Below are 23,143 nucleotides of genomic sequence, written 5' to 3' on the forward strand. Positions count from 1 at the left end.
TTACAAATAGTTGCGAGTGGTAAGCGTATAGATCACAGGATTTCCTGAAAATCAGAAGAGTATTAACACCAAAGTGACAGTGGATATATAAATGTTTACATTATATTATCAAAAGAGGATGCGCTACGTTATGGCACAGTTTGAAATAATAAGATATTATCAAGATACATCACTTTATTCCTCGCTCTCACTACTGATTTGCCAGAGGTTGTGTGTAATAAATTGGCTAAGTAGTGTAATAATTACAATGTTAACACTTATGGACATTACAGGGTTATTGCTCGCTGCTGTGAAAATATTTACGTTTTAATAATGTAAGGAAGTTGTTATAATTTCGAAGTTATAAAGCGTTGTCAAGTTTATCTTAGAGCATGTTCTGGTTTATTATAAGTCGACAGATTACAAGAATATTTGAATTGTATTAGTCGTTGAGGTATTACTTTGTTCATAACATAATTGCCGTACTTACCTTATACGACAATAAAATTAGACTTTAGTAAGTGTAAGTTTCGAAATTTTAGACTAAAGTTTTCGTTGAAGAATCGAATTCGAGTAATTTTACAACCTACAAAAATCTATTCTCCGTTAACTTCTTCTCCGATAGATCGATACTATGCAAAGTTTAACAAGACTTTTTTTGGAGAAGAATTGATTTTGTGTATAAAAATTACATTAATTATCGAATATTTGATGTAAATAACACAAATAAGACAATATTGGAGACGTAAAAAATGCATTTTTCTTTAATGTTTGTCAAATTGTAAAAAGTTAATTATACAGAGAAGGAAAGAAAATCATCAAAAAATCTCGTCTTTTTAGAAAATTTACAATATTATTATTATCGATCATCTTACATAAAATCCAAAATAGTTCAATCGTGAATTCTTTTCGTAAAGAGTCATTTTAGTGTCAATCAATGACAAGTCGCTGTCACATTGTCGTTGATGCATTAACTGATTTTCTTATCTAATTTAACTTTTTAAAAGAATCATTTTGTATAATTCATAAGCATCTCATTATAAAGAATCATCTCGGTTCTATAGAAAAAGAATATTTTAAATATATTAACTTCTCTGTTACGTCATCCGAGATACTAATCGTAATGAATTAAAGTTATACGTTTCCATTGACAAATTATATTGAAATGTCACGCGGGAGTTAAAAAAAATAATGCTTAAGCTCTACTTTTGACAACAGATAAGAATGATATTAAAGAGAAAGGGTAAAAAATTTCAACGGAAGGATTTCATGTAATCCGTGTATAGTTCTTTGAAAAATATTTACAGTGTCTTACGTCTAGTCTTATTCAAGAGTGCATGTTATACTAAGAAGATTAACATTTTTTCTCTTTTTTTTCTTACTATTTCTTCAAAGATTTTAGATATGACAACTCACCAAACTCAAGAGTTTCGTGTTGAAGAAAGTGAATTATTTTATTTTCATGTAGATAGTTTATTTGAAATTTTTTTTTTTTTTTGGACCGTTGCAACGAAATATTTTAAAACCACGCACGACAGTAAACAAAATGTCTCTTGGATTGGTTATTCTATTTTTTTTTTTTTAATTCTACTTCATTTTATTCTATTTTCTTCAATTTAATCTATTGATTTTTATGGCTCTTGATATTCTTTTTTTTTAATTTTGTGGTTAACGCTTTTTAAAAATGTATTTAATTAAATTGAAGTGTTTGTTGAAAGGTTTAATCTCTTTAGGCTATTTTCTTACTCTGTGTTAAAGAATTAAATATATTTTATGATCTATTAGGTTTCTAATTCTTATAAACTTTTCTTTGTTTCGTTTAATTTCAGTTTTATTGATGCAATTCTGATGGAATTTTTTTAATTTATGTACTTTCAAAGCGTTTAAATTACAAGTCTCTTAGTCTGTTTATATAAACAGCTTTATTATTCAGAAAGTTTCTTAATAAAAAACTTCAATAGTCTTTAATAGCAACAAAGATTCTAATATCCTACCGAGCTCTTAATCATTTTCTAATTTCAGCAATTCGTAATGCCAAGAAAGGCTCTGGTTTTAACAAAGGCTTTAATACTTTGATAGTCTCGTAAAACAGGCACTAAAGGCACTAATTACATCAATAGCATCTATCACTACTACAACCTATAATATTAACCTGATAATTAATATCTTTATTGCTCTAATGTTAAAATCGGAGCCTTTTTTACACTTTCACACTGCTTAAAAATGCTCTGCTGAAATTAGAGCTTGTTTTATGCCATTTTTGATATTAAAGGCTAAAAATATAAAAGACTTTCTTAGCATTAGAGCCTTGAAAGATATTAAACTTTATTAATATTAGAGCAATCACGAATATGAGAGACACACATTGTCCGTTTTTAATTAAGAATTAATTTAAAATATATTTTTATGTGCTAGTATTTTAAAAAATTCGCATATAGTTCTTTACATTTATATCTACAGGAATTAAAATTTTAAAGACAAAATAAATTATCCAATAAGAGTCGTGTTTAAATTATAATTTAAAACATTTTATTTGTATAAAATGTAATAAAAAGAAACTTTAATGAGAGATAAAATTAAAAGTTATTAAGAAAAATTTTCAAATGATTTAGATATATTAAATTCTACTTTCCCCCATCATATTTAAATTGTAAAAGTAGATCCTCTGAATGTTCTAATCTAATTATAGAGATACGACATTATCTTCATCCAATTACAACAAGTAAGATTACTTAGAAAAATCCTTTTGGTATCTTTTAAGAAACGACGATCATCATCTGTCAAATAAAGCACAGTTATCAATACGATTTCGGTTGCAAAGATCAAAATAGAAAATGCAATTTTTCCAACATCCCATTTGGTCTTTTTGCCGCTTGGCTAATTGTAATCCACTTTTGTGTTCCAGAAAAAGAATAATTTCAACAATAAGGAAATTCCGTATTATCTGTAAAGTTCAAGTTGCCTACCAACCTAATACACCCCCCCCCTGTATAAATTGAATAAATATAGTATTGGATTAGATTTGCTCTGGCAAATCTCATCAACCAAATGTGCGTAATCATAGCTTTAGGCGTCATAAGATAGAAATTACTTTACTCACCGAAATTCAATGGAGAGTGGCTTGTCAAGGTTGACTAAAAAAGAATCGTCGTATCATTATTTTCCAAAAAAAATATTTAAAAGTCTTCATGCCTCTACACGAAGTTGGAAATTGCATAATAATTTTTCGTAGTTAAAAGTTTTTTTTATATTATTATTATTATATTTTTTTTATTAAGAATAATATCAACCAGACGTGAAGTTGGCTTTTTTTTATTATTTATCGTCTGGAAAATTTGAAATAATTTAATTTTTTCCCTTCTTTGCCTATCAAACGTAGTAGTTTATAGAGTAGTCTATATAGTTTATGTATATATAGATGGAAAGATTCGATGATAAAAAGTAAATTTAAGTAAAAAGCAGTTGAATTTTAGATTGCTCTAAATTTACCAAATTCTTCTAGTAATGCCAAATAATATTCTATGGGTGTCGAATCATACATTATGAATGAGCATTCGATAAACTTTGCATGGCATCCTACACTGTAGAGGAGTCGTATAGAGGAATCTGTACCTTTAAAGAGAACGTTGTAGATCCTGAATGATTTCTTTGAGTTGTAAATAAATATAAACGGATCCATTTTTATAGAAGATAACGTTATCGTCACCGAGAATCATTTCGCGGTCTTCTGTCAATACAAAGATGAAGTGAAAAAATAAATAATTGTTATATCGATTGATTAAAGAATAAATTAGATACTTTTATTTGATTTTTTGAGGAAACGAAAAGATAAGTAGACTTTCATTGATCTAAATAGAAAGACAAAAGCTGTTGAGAAAGAGAATAGCTTCACTGATAAAGTAATTTTAAACACTTTAAGGATTCTTCATTGTTGTTTAACAATGTAACATCGATATCAGTTCTGAAAGTCTTAATTTAAAGTTTTTAAATGATATTATTTAACTTTAAAATTTCATTCAAACTGAAAATAAGTATCTGATTATGCATTAAACCATTTATTTTATATAATTCTTCCATTTAAAAAAGAGTAAATTATCAAAAAAAATAAACGAGTTCCATTCATAAAAATTATTTTCTTTTTTTTAGAATTAGAAAAAAATGGACGTTGGAAAAACAAACGTGTAAAGAGACGAAGTGATTATGCATAAATGTTTATTGATTAAGCTTCTAAGATAGTCTTTAGCCATTTTATCAAGATAAAAATGATAATGAAGAGTAATTCATCCAGTCAATTTGATCAAAGATATCGATCGAAGGAGGAACGAAGTAGGAAAAGGAATTTTTCTATTGAATAAGATATATGTAAATTATTAATATAAAATTATTTTTAATAAATTATTAATGAATTCCATCTCCTCTATATTTTAATCTCGTCTTTTAAGTTTATCGTCTCCAGTTAATCTCTAGAGGAAACTTTAGATCGACTTCGATTTAAACGTCACGATATATCGTTATTACCAGCTGATGTATCGGAAAAAATCGGTTATAACTCGATATAAAAAATTAATTATTGATTAAAAAATGAAAAATATACACATTTATATATATAAATATAAAGGAAAATATAAAATAATAAAAATTTCAATTTTTATAGCACAAGAATGTAGGAGATACAGTATCTAATAGTTTTATATGCATATTTCGTATGGCTAGAGTTATGAATAAGTGAAAGCAACTGGGATGTTGGTAGTTTTTTACTTATTTTACGCGTAGTATAAGAATAACTGTACTATTATGTCGGCTTGTTTGTAATTCCCGTGAGGTAAGGCGTCAAGTTTTCTCACGTCTAGTCGTGTTTCACTTTCAGTAAGTCGACATTGCTGCTGGACTAACTTGTCCCTCGAGACAATCGTAATATACTCACTGTTCTGGAAATACCTCACGTTCTTCACTTTTACTCCTCAGATTGATAGCAGGTTCGTTAAAAAGTCGTTTTTATATTTTTTTATATTTGCACTTGTTCGTCTTTATTTTACTTCTGTGAACTATTTCAGTTATTCTTTACTATTTCAAGACCGTTGAAACTGTAACGAGGAGAAGAATTGTTCTCCTCCTCTTCCTCCTCCCGCTCCTCTTCTTTTTTTTAATATGAAGATTGAATGAGAACAGAGGACGAAAAGATTCTTTAGAATCAAATGGATGGAAAGTTATTTTTTAAATTATGAAGAGACCGGAACCATTTCTGCCCGGAGGAATTCCAAAAAATGTTTTTAATATATAATTATGAAACCATCTTGTTATAAATATTATATATTTTAATATAGTCTCTAGTTTCGACGATAGTAAAATATACATACGGAAAGGGGGAAAAAGGCCTTTAATTTTTAATATATTAAAATATCTATCTATAAAATTAGGTAGATTTCGAATAAACGATCCATGAATGGATCAATAAGAGACTGAATATAACATATTATTGAGTATCTGCGGAACACGGTACAGAATATGATATCGAGCGTTCTGAGGTGAATAATACAAAGAAATCCTCGCAAATATATAAAATTAAATTGGAATTTTTTCATTCAAAACATCTTCGATGTTTTCCTTGTTAAATTTGATGTCTCTCATTAAAATCATTCAAGTTAGGAATAATCTTTATTAAAATTGTTTCTAGAATAACGCTCATCAAAATTATATTTTCAACATGTCTTATCAGAAATATCGACATTTACAACATCCCTCCTTATTAGAAAATTAATTTGGCCATCCTCCATTAAATAAATTATTTTAAAAAATATTATATTACAAATAGTTTTTATTAAAATTATTAAAAATTTCAAATAATTTCCTTAAATATTTCTTAAATATATATATATATATATTCAATATTTCTCGCCGTTAGAAAATTACATTTAGAGAATCTCCCCTTTAATTAATTTATCCCCCTTTACTCACCCAGAAATAAATTGTATTGCAAATATTTATTATTATTTATTTCATTAAAATTACCACAATTCTAAACAACCTTCTTGAAAATACATATTTGTAAAATTTCCCCTCATCTGAAAGATATTTTTAATGTTCCTCCCCATAAAAAGCTGTTTTAGAACGTTATTTCTCATCAAAACACGTATTTAGAATATACTTTCTCATAAAGAAATATATGCTTCACACATTCTTCTTCACCAGAAAAACACGTTTCCTCATCAATAAATATTTCGAATATTCTTCCTCACAGGAAAAATATTTTCCCTCTTTCCATTTCCAAATATTCACAGATATATATATATATATATTTGTAATATTCTACTTTATCAAAGAACATACCTGGAATATTCTCTATTAAAATATAGAAATTTAGAATAGCCTTCATCAAAAAAGTCCTTAGAAGAGTCTCATCAAGTTATTAGGAAAATTTAAAGATGAATAATTTTATCAGGTTATTCGATTCTCTTTAATGTTCTCCACGCATAATTATATCGACTAAAACAAGGATTCGAAACTTTTGAGTCGCCGCTTCTCATTAAGAATTTAACTCCATAAATTGGAAGCTCATCACATGGTTAAACTTATAAAGTGCAGCAGAATCCATCAGATATATTTAAAGATGCACGAATTAACGTTTTGGTGACAATTTACAAATCTATTCTGCACTTTTCCCATTTTCTTTAAAGTGGTTTAGGTCTTAACAAACGGAGAATAACGAGATAAAGAATCAAGTTAGTTCAATGTTAATAATAAATTATAATAATAATAATTATTATTATTATTATTATAAAATATAATTAAATTGAGAAATTACAAAGAACGTTGCCTTTGAAAACATATAGGTCTAGACCTTTATGAATGAGGATAACTCGCCTGTCCAAGTAATTTATTTTAATTTTATAAATATTTAAAAGGGAACTAGACATTAAATATGATTTATTACCAACTAGTTGAAATTTAATCATATTTTATAAGTTTAATTAAAATAATTTTTTTAGTGAGTTAAATTGAATATATCTATGCGTAAAGAGGGGTGCTTTTTTTTAAAATAGAAAGTATCATTATACAAATTATTATAATGCTATTTTTAGTCTGAAAGATGCTCTTTTGAATTAAGGAAGTTCGCACTTAATTCCAAGTTTGGCAAACCAACATTGACATCTATAGACACTATCTTTAGTAATGGGGTGGATGTTATAATTCAGCCACGTGATTGATGTATTTCTTACAAAGTAAGGAAGAAGTAGAAGAAGGATAAAAAAAAGTTAAATTACAAGCTTCATTGATAAATTAGTTCTGTCGATCTAATCGATTTAATGATGAAGATTTTATAATAAAGTTATTTTGGTTCTCAAAAGTTAAATTTTCTTCTTTTTTCCATTTTTTTTTATTGTAATTATCGTTGAAAATATAAAAGAGAAAAGTGTTTTTTAGGAGAAAAATATTGAAAGATTGTCAATATTTTAAGAAACGATTTTATAGATGCGAAAATATGATTCATACTTTCTAAAATAAAAAAAAATCGGTGTATTGTTTGAAAATTTTCCAATAATCGATAGCTCTGTGCTTTTAAAATGATCACGTGGATTAAATTGTTTTAAGATAATTAGTTACTCTTCTATTTGGGGGTGAAACGAAGACCTCTAGCTGCTTCTTATTCAGTGGAAGTAGAAGCGAAAAGAGTTGTTAAAAGTATTTTATATGTATACAAACGACTTCATGAAGAATACTTTTAATTTTCAAAAGTATCTTCCAACAACGTGCCGTTTTTAAATTCAAAGTATTTTTTTTTTTTTCTTAAGAAACGGCATTGAAACCAATGGCTTAATATAGTAACTAATAAATTCGCCTCTCCACTCATCTCACGTTTTCCCATCTCGTCTTGGCATGATATTAACAGCTATTTGTAAAACCAAACAGGCAAATCCAAATTCCGAAATATCTGTAAACACTCGACATTCCGAAACCATTCTTCAGTCGAAACTTTAACAATCTGAAGAGGCAGAAAATGCATTTAAAGTATGGCATTAAGTTTTAACAATTTCTGCGAAAAGAAAAAGGAAAAGAAAAAGCAAAGAAAGAAAAGACAACAGTCTCCAATAAAAGACAATTTGACTGTAAGGCGTGACTATTCCAAATCATGTGGCAAAGGAGACCAGCACGAGAGGAAACGAATAGTTCCGGTATCGGAAATGAACGGTGGCTATAGAACAATGCATTACTTCCACCTCTTCTGGACTGTCTAGCAATTTTTCCTTACCTGTTTCTCACAACTGTCTGAAAGATAGTTGGCTAGAGATAAGGAGAAAATGATCCCTAGAGCCAAACTAACAACATTCACACAATATACTATGTCGATAGGAATATCCATTTATCATGTCGACGACAACCCGAAGTAGATTTAAGCTTAAGTTTTTAACACCCTCTTCTTCTTCTTCTTCTTTATATATATATATATTGTTCTTCTTATCCGCAAGCAACGCTTCAAGGATATAAGCACTTTTGTAATTAAGTAAAGTTTAAATTTATAACTCAACTAATTTCTATCGATTTATATTAAATCCAAACAGCGGTTGAGTTAGAGTTTGTATGCAAAAGATACTCATTTGAGCCTTTTTATTATTTTAAGTGATATTGATATTTGTGAAGTTCGATGCCAGATTGTTTTCATTACTCGAATTGAGCAATAAGAAATGGATCTATAGCCATCTTCTCCGACAATAAATGTCTTATTCTAATGAATTTCTGGAAGTATATCGATGGGACTATAAAGTTGATCGATTGTTTTTAACTTTCCAGTTTTCTAACTACAGTTATTGTTTACAATTCATCGCGTTTTATAGACATCGATTCCCTTTCAAGTTTTAAAACTTTCCATTTAAAAAAAAATATATATATTTAAACAATTTTTTAAAACAAATTTTCCATTCGATATTGCTAAAGTCGTAGAGAGAGTATCGCTTTATGACCCAATTTAGAACGAGCCGTTTATATTGAGTTATATATAAAACAACATTTTAATAAAGGAAGGAGTTTAAAAAAATTAAAAATTCGGCATTTATCTAAAAAAAAGAAAAAATCAGTAATATCTTTTAGATTTTTGCATCAGAAACGACGTCTTTCTATTGATTTATACATCTGAACATTGAACTTTGAGGAATTTCTATATCGGAATAAGTTACTGCAATATGTCGAAAAAGTGTCAATCTGTGATAGCAATACTGTTTAAAGAGTAGACAGGTAAATACTCATAGCGTACTCGTCCTACCTGTACAGATCGATTTTGTTGCAAAGGTTTAGTATCAGTGCACACGCCGTCGTTTTGACGATCTGTAAACATTGCTGCACAGCTTCGTATAAAACTAGATGTGGATCCGACACGAAAATTTTCACCTAATAATTCCACACGATTTTATTTTCCATTGGAAATCGTTATATGTGTACATTTGCTACGAAAAACTTGTTAATATTTGCTTAGTCATTAGATAGAAAGCTCCAAGGATGATGATAATATGTTTGAAAGCTTTAATGGATGTCTTACTTCCAAATTTGATACTATAATAAAATATGTGAATGGATTTTTAATTGTAACTATACACATTATAGACCTACATAAACGAACAAAGTTCTTCTTAGAATTAAATAAGAATTAATTATTTGTTGCCGCCTTGTAAAAAACTGTATTCAAATGATTACTTTTTCATTTACTCGCTTGACAACTTAGAAGTCATTTTATTAATTACTTATAAATTAATTATGAAATTTTAATCCTTAAGGAACATATATGGAGTAGAAGCACGACGTTTTTACGTGATGTAGTAAATTACTATAAATTAATATTATTAATGACAGTATAGTAAATTATGGAACTTCGAAATTAATGTTTAGATATTTAAACTGTAGACACACGAACGTAATTAAAACATTAAAATTAATGCTAATGCCTGGAGTTACAACTAAATGTATACATGAATATTTTTTCTTCCAGTGAATTACTGTATATTAAGGGTAATATAAAGAAAAAATCGATTTATTGTACTTAATATGATCCAATCACATGGACAAAGAAATTACAACTTTGCTGAAAAGTAATCGAGGAAAGAAATTAAAACGGATTCTCCGTTTGAATTAAAATAATAACGTCCAAGTTAAATTCAAAGAAATTTATTGTTTTAAGAATTCCTCTTCTTAATTAAATTATATCGGAATTGTCAACGGGAATAATTTGTTTAGTATCTACAATGCGAAGAACGTAAAAAAATAATTCCCTGCAATTTAAAACCCCTCTTTGAATATGTTTTAAAAAATAATAATTTTTACAAAAATTCAATCGATTATTTTAAATATTGAAAAATTTTTAAGGTTTCGTGATTGATTTTTACATGTTTTTTACATGCGATCGACGTAAAAACAAGAAATAAAAAAAAGACTTATCTATTAGACGAAGGTGGAAGAAGCACCTTTAATTCGCAATCAACAATTGAACATCAATTGCTTCCAATCAGGAGTTTGTACACAAAAATAACGTTTCTGTCCAAGAGCCTATTGGCTAACACATTGCCCATCATGGTTCAATTTTCCAGAACATGCTTCGTTAGTCTCATTCATATCTGTGATATAACGGCATTAACGAAAAGCCTGAGGGACTTTACTCTGGAGAATAAGTTTCTCTAACGTCTGGAAACACGAAGAAAAAAATTAGTAAAATATCTTTGTGAAAATTTTCAAATTTCACTTATTTAAAAAAAAATTAAAATTTCAAATTTTAATCGATTTTTTTTTCCATTTATATCCGACTGTAAGAAGGAGAATGCGGTCAAGAAACAGTATTTTCTTTTTAATATTTTGGAATATAAATCGTTACAACAGTTTCGTATTCTTTACATAAAAAAATATAGTTTTAGTGTGTAATAATATCTGCAAATTTTGGATAATGAGTGGCACAACTCGGACGAAAACGATATTTTAATTAGACGATACAAAAACCGTTACAACTGCACGACTAATTCATTTACTTCTTACTTCAAAAAATAAGTACTCGGTATATGAAAATATTACTGAAATTTTGCTTAATGAATACCGTAACTCGAACGAAGATAATGTTTTCAATTTGAAAATTAATTAAAAATATTTAAAGACAATTAAAATTAGAAACTTTTAGTTTTGTAACTAAATAATTTGTGTAGTTAAATGAAAATTTTGCGTACTGAATGGCATAATTATGAGAAAATAATGCCGTTAATTAAATATTTTGCATACTTACAACAAAAATGAAGCTTAATATTAACAAATTTCGAGTAACGTATGGCACAGTTCGAAAACAATATTTTATCGAACGAAGCGAAAACCGTTACAACCGAACGTATTGTACCGTGCGTAACTAATCGTATTGTTACGTTATAAAATCGAGCTTGGCTTAGTATACGAAAATATTAATAGACTTTGAGTAACAGTAACACAAATTCGCGTAACTAATTATAAAAAAAGTAAAGCTCAGGTACGAAAATATTGGTAAATTTCGAAGAGCGAATGGACACAATTAGCAAAAGAACAATAGTTTCAATGGAAGAAAAGGAAAACAATAAGGACCGCATTCGCGTAATCGAGTAATTTGGCAATTTCTTAAAGAAAAATGCACAAAGTAGGGTATATGAAAATATTAGCAGATTTCGTATAGAGAATGGCACAAGTCGAACGACGTTAGTATAAATAATTCAAGAAAATTAGCATTAAATAAAGTTAGAAGGAGGCGAAGGTCCGACGCAGCAGATTGCGACTCCACCTCACCTGAAGCAATAGACTAAGCCGGTAATGCAGGCTGAACGGTTCGCCAGCAGACACACAACAGCTTTTGCCACAACCGGACGCATAAGTTCTCACTCAGCCTTCGTGACAAACACTCCAATTGATTGTGCCCTTCGACGATAAATACTTATCACCCGACTCGAAATGTATCCGAGACAACCCGTCAACTGCGAAAAGAAAAAGGTATTTTTTTCTAACCGCTATACCAAATTTTCCTATATATATGAATAGAACCTTAAGGTTTAAACGTAAAAGAAAGCTTTTGTACCTTAGCGTGTCACGTGGTCACCTTTAATTGTTCTCGTACGTCATTTTTCACGTTTATTAATTTACCGAAGTTTATTTAATCTTCGATAAACGTTATATACGACATTTTTAAAGTCCATAATATAGTCCTGTCAATTTTCAATGGGAATAAGACGCGTCGACAATGGGGTAGACATTAATCATTTTGGATAAGGCGCAAAACTAAGAGTGGTACACTTCTGCCTTAGGCATTCCCGTGATTAATGTCGTGAAATTGTGGGAACGACATTATTGTATTCGGTTCCTCCGCTCCTATTTTTCCTATCCGATTCTATCGATAGGCCAAATGTATGGCCTATCAACTCGATAATTATTTTTCGAAATCGATAAAAGTACGTGCCTGTATTTAAATATGATTATTTAGTTTAACGTACTTAAGAGAAGCGGAGTACTTTTCAATTATTCTCTAGAAATTGAATGATTTAAATGAAGTATATTGTTTAATTTACCGGATTGTATCGAAACCGATTAATTTATTCCACGGCACAGGTTAACCAATTCTAGAAAATAATATTTTCCAAGCAATATTTTCTATAATATCATCAATTATCTATGCAAAACATAGTTTGCTTCGGCCGTATATCTAGGTCGAAACAGTACTGTTATTATTTGAAGACGTATCGTATGATAGATTACATTATTTTCTCTACCACAAATAAGTTTTGGAATCACTTCTTTCGGAAATACATACAAATATTATTGCTTTTTAAAAAACATTTATATCTTGGAAGAATTAAAAAAAAGAAACGTATTTATGGTATATTTGATAATAGTCTGGTGCAATTAAAAGCGAAATTCATCTAGAATAAGGTAGAAAGTAAACTTTTATGAAGTAAATTTAATTGGTCGTCAATCTGGAAAATCTCGGTTGTATTGTCTATTAAACTAGAGATATTTTAGCGAAGTATCGACTTTATTCTTTTAATCTACTCTATACAAAGACATTATAACCCGTAGACTCCCAACTTTACAGTTTAGTTCCTCTGATGAAACAGTTATTGAATTAGTCAAGGTGGGAGTGGCAAATTTATAGAACTATTCCTCGCCCCGTTGTAATCTATCCGAGATGGAAAGTTACTTTTATCCCATATCCTTAAATCTTTCGACCGCTCTTGGCTACTCTGATTTATAATTATAGTATGTGCTTTCTTTAGACGAAGATGCTACTATATGTGATGACTCTCTCCTTCCTTTACGTATATCCTACAATATGATACATCGAGAGAATTTGCAGAAAATAATATTCTTTTCTACATTTATAATTATTTTTTAAAAAAGTTAATACATTTTTAACGAACAACAAATACAATTAATGTATTTTCCTCTACGAATTTGAGGAATACAAAATAATTTATTACTTCGAAAACATTTATTTTTAGTCAAACAAGGACATTAATATTCTAATCATAAATGTTTTTGAATTAAAGGACAAAGAAAAAAATTGTAGAAAATTGCATTTTCTTCTTCTTCTTCTTCTTCTTCTTTTAAATCTTTATCTTAGTGGGAAATTTATTGAATAAAATTCATAGCATCCGAACATTAAGAATCGCTTTTTGATAGAGTTGCTGAAAGAAGCATTTGGTGGAATAACGTGTCTCTTAAGATTAATTAGACTATAACGACATTTTAAATAACCCAGTTAATTAATTTAGCATTACAAATGTATTCGAAAATGAATATCAAGTTAGAAATGCACTTAACTGGATATTTTTCGGTGAGAGAAGGTAGTTTGCATCTTAGAATATATATTCTTGTGCGTATCATGTTTTCTAATGCTTCGCTCGGTTTATTTTCTTCTAATTTCGTTTGCGAAGATCGGAATAAATCCAATTTTTTGTTGCTAAGTCATATCTGTAGCTTTTTAGGTTCACCTCGGAGACGTGGCCATAAGGATCGCTTCGGTTACGTTCTTAATATCAGACATCGAGCCAATAATAGGGAGTTATCGATGTTACGATCGGGAAAATTGGCACTGGATGTCATTCATTCATATATGTCTCATTAGAAGATTTTTGGGTGGGGTGTGAGGACGATTCTCTAGGGATGGAAAAACGGAAGTGCTGGCGTGTATCTGGATAATGATGGGATGTGAAATTAGCTCACGTGACGGGAAATAGAGACACCATCAAATATCACCTGGCGACCCAATTGATAAACCTGGAAAAGTTGACATCATTAAATGTTATATCGGAATAATCTGGATTCTGTGGAGAGACTATTAAACGAAATATAGTATAAATGCAAAGAAATTCGCTACGCAAAGTAGGAAATGATTACTCGAATTTCTAAACACGGAGCGTTTAAATTACACATAATTGAAGTTAAGAAAGCGAAATACCATTTACCAGTTTACCAGTTAATCTGTTTTACACTCGTTTGAAAATATTTAAATGATTAAATTTACAATTTCTACCCGAAAAGGTCACGTAGAAATGCTAGCTACACTAAATGAATTGCGTATGAATTTTCTGCAATCACCTATCAACCGATGCAGGTGATGGAAGAAAATTGATGTGAACTCGCGTGTTTTTATAGGCAAAGGAGGAGCGGAATAATTAAACAAAATTCGGTTTATTCGACACGCTGTAGACTACTGGCAGTGACATGCGGTACGAATACTCGGTTTGCATCGCCTCCACATGAATGTGACATCTGACGAAGACTTTATTAATTATTAACAATGTATAGTGTATTAGCTTTGTAAAATGTCGAATCTGTTAAAGGCTTTATTAAATTTTGCTCGAATCGCATGAATTGAATTTTATAAATCCATATTTAGGAACAAGCCAGAAAGAATTTAAGATTTGATCTGAATTGACTAAGAGTCAATTCGCCTCAAATCTAACTATTCCTACATATAAAAAGTCATTTTCTTCAAGAAAAACTGTCAAAATTAATGTATTGTGTAAAAGTAATTTCTCTTGGCTGCAAATAGAATTTCCTTTTCCATTCTCCAAGCAAAACGCTTTATCATATTTGCGCATTGAATTTGGTTGGCAGCGTGGCACAGGAAATGACATCCACCCCCCTTCTGTAACTTTCCTCGCTTCTGTCATCCTGTACTTTTCCTCCAAAATGTTTAATATTTCAACTTCTGTTTCCTCCGGCTGCTTGCATTGTTAAATGCCAACAGCTTTGAATTTTCTGCTTGTTGCTGCTATCAAAAGAATTCTTTGCCCCTTTGAAACTTTCACACCTATTCAAGATATCTTAACTGTTCGATATTTGAATCATAATTAGATATCAACAAAACACCAATATTTAAAAAAATAATTTTAAAACTTCGATACTTTTCTTTTTTATATATATAAAATATAAACTGCGCCCAAAGTGTGTGGTATATATTTTGACACGCGAAAAGATTTCGCGATGGAACCTTAAATTAATATAAAATGAAGTCTTTGGAGATCTGAGGATTTTTATGTCTGTAATATAAGAGTTTGGCTGTTTCGAGTTTTCAGGAAATATCTTTGTCCAGCTCCTGCAACAAGATAGTGATCCAATGTGAAGAACCTTCTCCCCTGGGAGTCTCTACGAATTCAAACTGATATCGTTGGGATAGTTATTATCCATTGTATGCTTCACAATAGCGATATTATATTCTTGATTACAAACACCCCCCTTCATAATACGAAAAAGAATTCTTTTAAAGTATATCAACTTATTCCCAATTTAACAGACAAATAACAAAAATAAAACGTTTTGAATCAGAAGTCTTTATTTGTTATTATTATTCTTTCTCTTTCAAAACAATCCTCGAAGATAGGAAAAAAAGAAGAAAGAATAAAATGAATTTATTAAATTATTTATTTATTTTTACAATGATAAAATTAAATAGAACTTATCCAATATAAATTGAAAAGGAAAATCAATTTACGCTAGAAGCTCTGTAGACGAAAATAATAATAATAATAAAAAAGAAAAGCAATATTCACTTCTTTGGGATTTATTTCAATAATTAATTTCGATTTTGTAGCTTTTATTTTCCAGATTTCATTTTTAAAATGGAAATAAATTTTAGAAAACGAGAAGAAATTTTTAAAAATTTGAGTTGCAAAATGTCAATAATCTCAATAAGTCAAACATGATAAAGTGGTGGAAAGTTAAAGACAGGTTTTTGGATATCTAAAAAATAAAACCAATCTATTTATTCTATTCGTTTAGCGATTTTTAAATTGTTTGGTTGAATTTTTCCTGTTGGTACTCGAGAAATGGTTACGTTGTAACCAATAAAAATCCAACGGTAAAAAAAATCAATGGCGTAGAAGGGTCAGGAAACAGACCCATATTCTTATTGAACTGACCAGCAAACTTTGTCTAAATGTCACCAATGAAACTACTAGGTATACCTTTCCTCTACTCTATTGATCATAAGTTTCTGCTAGATTTTCTTCCGATTTCTGCACTCCTATCTCAAACGTTATTTATGGAAAATTTTAGAGTGAAAAGTTAAGAAAATTATTTAAAATCGCCCTCTGGACTTTTTAAATATTTAAGAAATTGAATTACACAAAATAATAATCGGAACTTATGTTAAAGAAATTGAAAGAAAAGAAAAAAGATTGGTTCGACATCCGATGCAATCATAACATAAACAGATATAAAAGTGCAGATTAAATTATTTCGGATCGAAGTAATAAGATTTTAAAGTAATTTAAAATGTAATAATCTAAGTTTAAATATTATAAGAGCGGAAAATGAAGAATTAAAGTAAGAAAGAAAACAAACTGGGCACTTTCAGACTGTCACCAGATTGTCATTTCGTAGCCGAGAGGCTCTTCATTCCAGTTTACTTTAATGAGAGGATATCAGAAAATTGTTGAAGCATGCAAAAAATGACTCCTAGAGAGAGAGAAAAAGAATAGTAGAGATCTTCTCGATCGGCTTTACAACAGAATCGCGGTTGGTTGCTCTACGTCATACACTAACAAACTACTTATAGAAAGTTAAAGAAGAGTCACTGACCAGATACAATAACACCTGGCAGTTTTGGGTGGACCGAGGTATTAAACTTTGCAGAGAGAGAGAGAGAGTATCGAATTTTTGCACGTACGAAGAATCGTTCTCCCCATAATATAAATAAAGCCGGAGGTTCTTCCGGTTTAACGAATAAATTCGATCACGTGATCACCGGACGAGTTATTCCTCGAAAAATCGATTAAAAGCAATTCGAAAAAGTCATAGGGGGGCTTAAAAACCTTGCCTATTGGTTAGCATTTTATGTGCCATTTGGGAATTTAGGCAATTAATTTAGCTACTGTCATTATATCGGCTTTTGCATGGTATCGAGTGCTGTAAAACGGGTTAAAAAACGCAACACTAGTTTAACTAGTCGTGTAATCAGTGGTTAAGACGACGACTAAATTTTTATTGCTCTCTGTTACACGAATAGAACTAGGGGCGGTTTGCTCCTAACCTCCGAAACGATTAAAGAAACAACTAAACTATTTTATAGGAGAAGGGAGGAGTAAGAGGAAACTAGTAATTTTCATAATAGATTTCTCTCGTTTTTTTAATATTATGAGCAATTTTGTATCGTTTCTAATTATGCAGATTGGAATTTTTTTCCGAGTTTTAATCCCGTATTTACTACTTAATCGTATTTTAAATTGCTTCCGACTAACTGATCCCTTCGTTTTTTTACCATCCTTCTCCAATGACCATTAAACAATTTCTCTGGCCATATCGGTCGTTAGCCTCGTATAAGAACCTTCTAAACCGAGAATAATCGTAAGAAATTAAAGTTTTTGATAGTAGTGAGAGGGGGGATTACTGCAAATGTGGTGCCATCTGTTGTTTAAATTAGAAACACTTAAGTTTAAATCTTGTTAAGTACGCTTTGAGAATGTTTAGCGATAAAAAATTTGTCTTTAAATTAAAAATTTGAAAATAAATCTTAGCTCTAGAAAGATAGAAATTAATAAAATTTTATCCAATTTAAATATTTTTGAATATTATTTAATTTGTAATAAAATTTTTATGTGGGGATGCGGAAGGAGAGCGATGAATAAAAGGAACGAAATCAAAATTTAAGTGCGAAAATTGTACTGTAATATGTCTTTAATTGGGAGCGTATGAGGGCTGAAGGGCCGCATATTGAAAGCGATAATAAAAATTGATTTATCTACGCTTCCGTACATTGACGATATTTACCAGTTTCGTCTTATGTGGATCGTAAAAATTCCTTTGACGTTCAATTGGATTGTAGATCGGATTTAAGATACGATCAATTCAACTGTAGGCTCTTAAGAAGGATCCTCAAGATCAATTGGTCTCGTGCGTCACAAGGACACTCTTATCAACATCAACCGGTGATTTGTGCCGTGTTCGGCTCGACACTTGCACTACAGTTGTCAACCTTATCCAATTGACTTAGAAGTGTTGTAAATCTTCCGCTACTATGGAAACTCCGCTATCAAATGAATATTCAATGGCCAACGAGTTACAATGGCCATTTACACCTTTCAACATTGCATTCCTTCAGAAAAATAGCGACAATCTCTTCCAGGCTAAACCAGATAAAGAGCTCAATATCTGTGAATTTACTGCTGAAGATTTCTAACGTTTCCAGCATATATTATGGAAAATACGTGCGCCAAACTTTTTCCAACTTCTTTTTTTTTCTACCTTCTAACTTCGAATTTCGTATTTTGAGCACAAATCATTATTAAAATTGAGTTTAAAATGTTTGTAGAAATCGCTTAATTAAATTACTAATGGTAATAATAAAATTTTACTTCCGTACACCAGCTTAAAGCGTAGGAGTAATAAGTGAAATTTGAAAAGTATATCTTTAATTATATCGTAAACTATTGTGTGAAGTTTTGGTGAAATGTTTGTAAATCCGGTGACCAGCTATTTCGTTCGCACCATTTGCAAAATGTCTCTCCTATATACTCGACGATTGGACAGAGCTTAATGGCCACAGTAATGACTGTAATTATTATATGGAAGAATGGAAATTCCTATTGCAGATTACGTGTACGAATGAAGATAGGCAGCTTAATTGCAAGCCGAATAAAATCGTTGCCAGTTTTTTTTCCTTCTACCTCTCCGTTAATTAAATATATTAAGTTCTGTTGTATGATATTCAATCAACGAGAAAGATTTCTCTCTCGAAAAGACCCTCATCGCCATCGTCTTGTTTGCTGCACAAACTACGATGGAAAAGTAGTGGATGCTACTCTCTGCAACAGCCAGTTCTTAATTGGTTACAGCTGCAACACTCTCTTTTGCAGGTCCCGCATCGGATAATAGCCACGCTGCCTAATTCTCTCTGCACACTGCACTCGGAATTAGGAGGTCGTCTTTAGTTAAGATAAAATAATTGCACCTATCATTGATGTGAAAGATAAGGATTGTTAACTTGTGCAGTCTTTTCAAACTGTAATGACCATCAAAATGTTCTCGGCCGTTTACCGGTTAATTGATTGATTATCCAACGAATTATCTAAGATAAAAGTGGTTTTACTTTGATGGCCACTACCATACTTAATGATTTTGATAGATTTTCTTATTTTTGCCAATACCTACAAATTTTACTTTTGCTTTCTAAAACGTGCAATTTATTTTCAGCACTGTACTGTACAGTACTTATTTGTCGCAACGTTATTTAATAAATTTATAGTTGTTTATTGTCGATTTTATATCTGAATAGTCTCTTCTGATCCTTTTCGATACGAAATTTTCCCTTTTAGCACGAAATTTCCGTTTTTCTAGCATAAAAACTCTTCTTTTTAGCGCAAAAATTTCTCATTTTAGCATGAAAATTCCTATTCAGCACGGAATTCTCTCTTTTCAGTACAAAATTCTTTTTTCTCAGCACGAAAATTTCCATTTTTCAGAATGAAAATTTTCGCTTTTTAGCACAAAAATCTCTTTTAAAGGAGAAATTTTCCCTTTTTAACACGAAAATCATAACCATTGCTGATCCATTCGCGCATCGTGAAAGTAAAAGTTAGCAGGATGGCTAAAACATTTAAATTATCTAATAACAGATATGAATAAAATGATAATGATAGCGGTTGTTATAGTTTTAATGCGATTTTGAGAAAAACCGGATAAAAATAAAGAGCTTGTAAATTATTAATGTATACAATTAAGTCATCCCGAGTGCAACTATTATTTTAATGATGCAGCTTTTCTTATAATGATTATCTTTATGCTTCATCGTTTCTTATTTTCATTCATTAACTTCTAACAGATTTTTCCCCATTCTGTATACGTTATTTAAAAAATAACTACTGCGTAATAATAATAAAGGATACAAAATAAATCTTTATTATTAAATACCTACAATTTTTAATTTTATATTTTAGAAAAATACGAATATAAAATTTTACTTCGCTCATAGAAGAGCGCGGTAATGAAGCGGTCGATTTTTTTTATTATTATCTTACTCTACTCATTATTATCCATTATCCTTAAATATATGATACTTAATTGAGCGATAATTTAGTATTTTAACATAATTAATTACCAGTTTGCTGAGAATTTTTTTAATTTTTTGACGATATTGTTTTGTTTCCTCTACACTTCTAAACGTCTGGGTGAGCAGTACATTAATCGAACATAGATTTGCTCTCTGCATAGGAAGTTTGCGCCGTGCTTTCTACATCTACAACAGATCTAACAAAGTAGAAACACACACAAAGAAGTGTTGAACGTGTCAAAAATACTTTCATTATAGCTATTTAACATGTTAATTAAAACCCGTAGCGTTTAGTGTGAGTAAAAATACTACTCAGAAGAGTTGATTAAAGTTGTGTTTTAATTTTTAAAACAAAGACACGAGAAAATTAATAAAGCTAAAATTAGCTTATACCTATTGAAATTGTTTAAGTTTTTTTTTTTTTTTTTTTTTTTTTTACTGGTGCAGCTAAGAGACACTCTACCTTATGTTTATGTAACTATAGAGTTAAGATAAGAAGTGATGCATGGCGTGACTCGCAACGTTGACTGGCAACTATTAGTAGAGTAAAGACGACAAACTACCCTCGGTTGTCACCTCTAGCCCACCTCCAGTTCGTCAACGTCAAGTAGGCCAAATCTAGACATGTGTCTTATCAGTAGGCGACTCTTCATTGTCTCCAACTGGCGCCTACCAGAAAAGAAGCTTAAGAGATGTAATTCAAAAAGAGAAATTATCCGAATTATTTTGTTAATTTAAACAACTGAAATTTAATAATTAAACAAACGGAATAATCTTACGATGTAAGTTTTAATCGCCTTAAACATCAGTAATATTCTTACATCGCTTACGAAGTTGAAAATTTATCGAAAGAATGAAAGCTTTCTAGCGATGTTTCTCTTAAATAACCATTTTTAAATTAAAATAAATTTAAAATTATTTAATTCTAAATGGATCTATACTCAAATTTTAAGCTTTTTAAGTGTAGAATTTAATAAGATTATAAATTATACACATTTGTAAAATTTTAATACGTAAAAGTTAACACTTTCTAAACGCTCTTAATGAACAGAAATTTATACATAAAAATTTATTTTACGAAATTTGACTTTTATTATCATTTTCGAATAAAAATAAATTGCTATTTTCTCCTTATTTTGTGAAAAATTTTGAGGAATAACACAGCTTTATAAGGATATAAAGGTATAAAAATTCTGACTTAACATTTGGTCCTTGGGTCTTTAGAGATTTCTCATAGATTTAGACATTCTACACATAAATCCCAAGATAGAAATCTGAGTCAAATTAACTTAAGTGAAAAAAATTAACAGAAATTACAAAAAATAAATAGATTTTTCGAAGAAATGAAAGGATAAAATTTAAAAAAAAATAAAAATAAAAGACTATAAGTTTGCTAAACTCCAGCTACCGGGTTGATGCGAGTCAGCCATCTTTTATTTATAAAAAATATTCTGCAGGAATTGGAGTGTTTTTTTTATAAGTTGTGAAAATTGCACCCTTAAGAACTACTGAAAAGCATAAGAGTTTCATTTGTGAGACTGAAACACATCATTAAAAAAATGGTATCCAAAGGTATTTAAACTGCAATCGAGGAGTTGCTAGAGACGAAATTAGAAGAGAATTAATGGGAAAACATGGTTAGAATAATAAATAGAATAATTGAGATGGACAAAACCCCGGGAAGCTTCAACTGACATATTTATAGAGATAATTATAAGAAATTATTCCGTTCTTTCCATTTTTCCTCTTTGCAAAGATAGAAATTGCAACGCATAAAATAATCATTTATTTAAAATTATTCTGTAGAAATGTATGAAAAATAATTCATTGAAAAAATTAAAATTCTCGTAGTGTTCCTCATCGAAAAAAGTATCTCGATATTAATAAAATTATTATTAAAAAATAAAAATAATAAAACTAAAACTTTCCGTTGAATTTATTTTTAAAAAGTGAGATTTTCACCCTTTGTATATATTGTGTATAACAATTTCAGATTCTCACCCTCTTACGGCGCGTATAAGGAAATGAGATTTCACACCCCATACGGCGCGTATAAAACAATGAGATTCTCACTCCGATATCGTGGTTTAGAAAAATGAGATTCTCATCTCCCATACGGCGTGTGTATAAAAGAAAAGTGATTTTCTCACCCTTCTAAACGCTGTGTATAAAATAATGGAATTTTCATCCCCAGATGGGGTATATAAAATGATACGATTCTTATTCCCACACCGTGTGTATACAAATTCAGATTCTCATCCCCCAAACGGTGTACATTAAAAAAAGAGGTTGTCGGCCCCATACGAAACATGTATAAAAAAATAATAAGATTTTTCACTCCTTATTCGGTTGAGTTACGGAATCGTAACTCATCCGTATATGAGATGAAAAAAGTTTTAAAAATTAATTTGGCTGAAAATGTTTAGGAAATTTACGCTAGCGCTTAAAGCGAGAATTTTCATTAAAATAATAGTAATAATCGGAAGGGATAAAAGTTGTGATTCAGTGTTTATGTTAGGAGATGGCAAACAAGCGTTAGAAAGAACACGTAAGAGACGTTTCTCCTTCAAGTAACATTATTACCTGACTGGATGACGGCTGCCATGCTCATGTAACCAAGAGATTGATAGCTTC

At 30.0% G+C, this 23,143-nt stretch overlaps 1 protein-coding gene across 3 annotated transcripts in view; it reads left to right on the forward strand.

Moving 5' to 3' along the window:
- Positions 1 to 11,785: 11,785 nt before the first annotated feature.
- Positions 11,786 to 23,143, forward strand: part of LOC136972753 (protein O-mannosyl-transferase Tmtc3-like) — a 35,410-nt gene continuing 24,052 nt past the window's right edge. For 2 of the 3 annotated variants that reach the window (XM_067267369.1, XM_067267370.1), the window contains exon 1: positions 11,811 to 11,955. Coding sequence is in view for 1 of the 3 variants with exons in the window: in XM_067267372.1 (XP_067123473.1) it covers positions 11,917 to 11,955 (39 nt within the window). In the remaining 2 variants the exon portion in view is untranslated. Of the gene's footprint in view, positions 11,956 to 23,143 lie in introns of all 3 variants that reach the window. The other variant, XM_067267372.1, reaches the window with a different exon arrangement.

The sequence above is a fragment of the Centruroides vittatus genome, unplaced genomic scaffold (assembly GCF_030686945.1).
Source record: "Centruroides vittatus isolate TY-2023 unplaced genomic scaffold, ASM3068694v2 contig_301, whole genome shotgun sequence".
Taxonomy (NCBI): Eukaryota; Metazoa; Arthropoda; class Arachnida; order Scorpiones; family Buthidae; genus Centruroides; species Centruroides vittatus.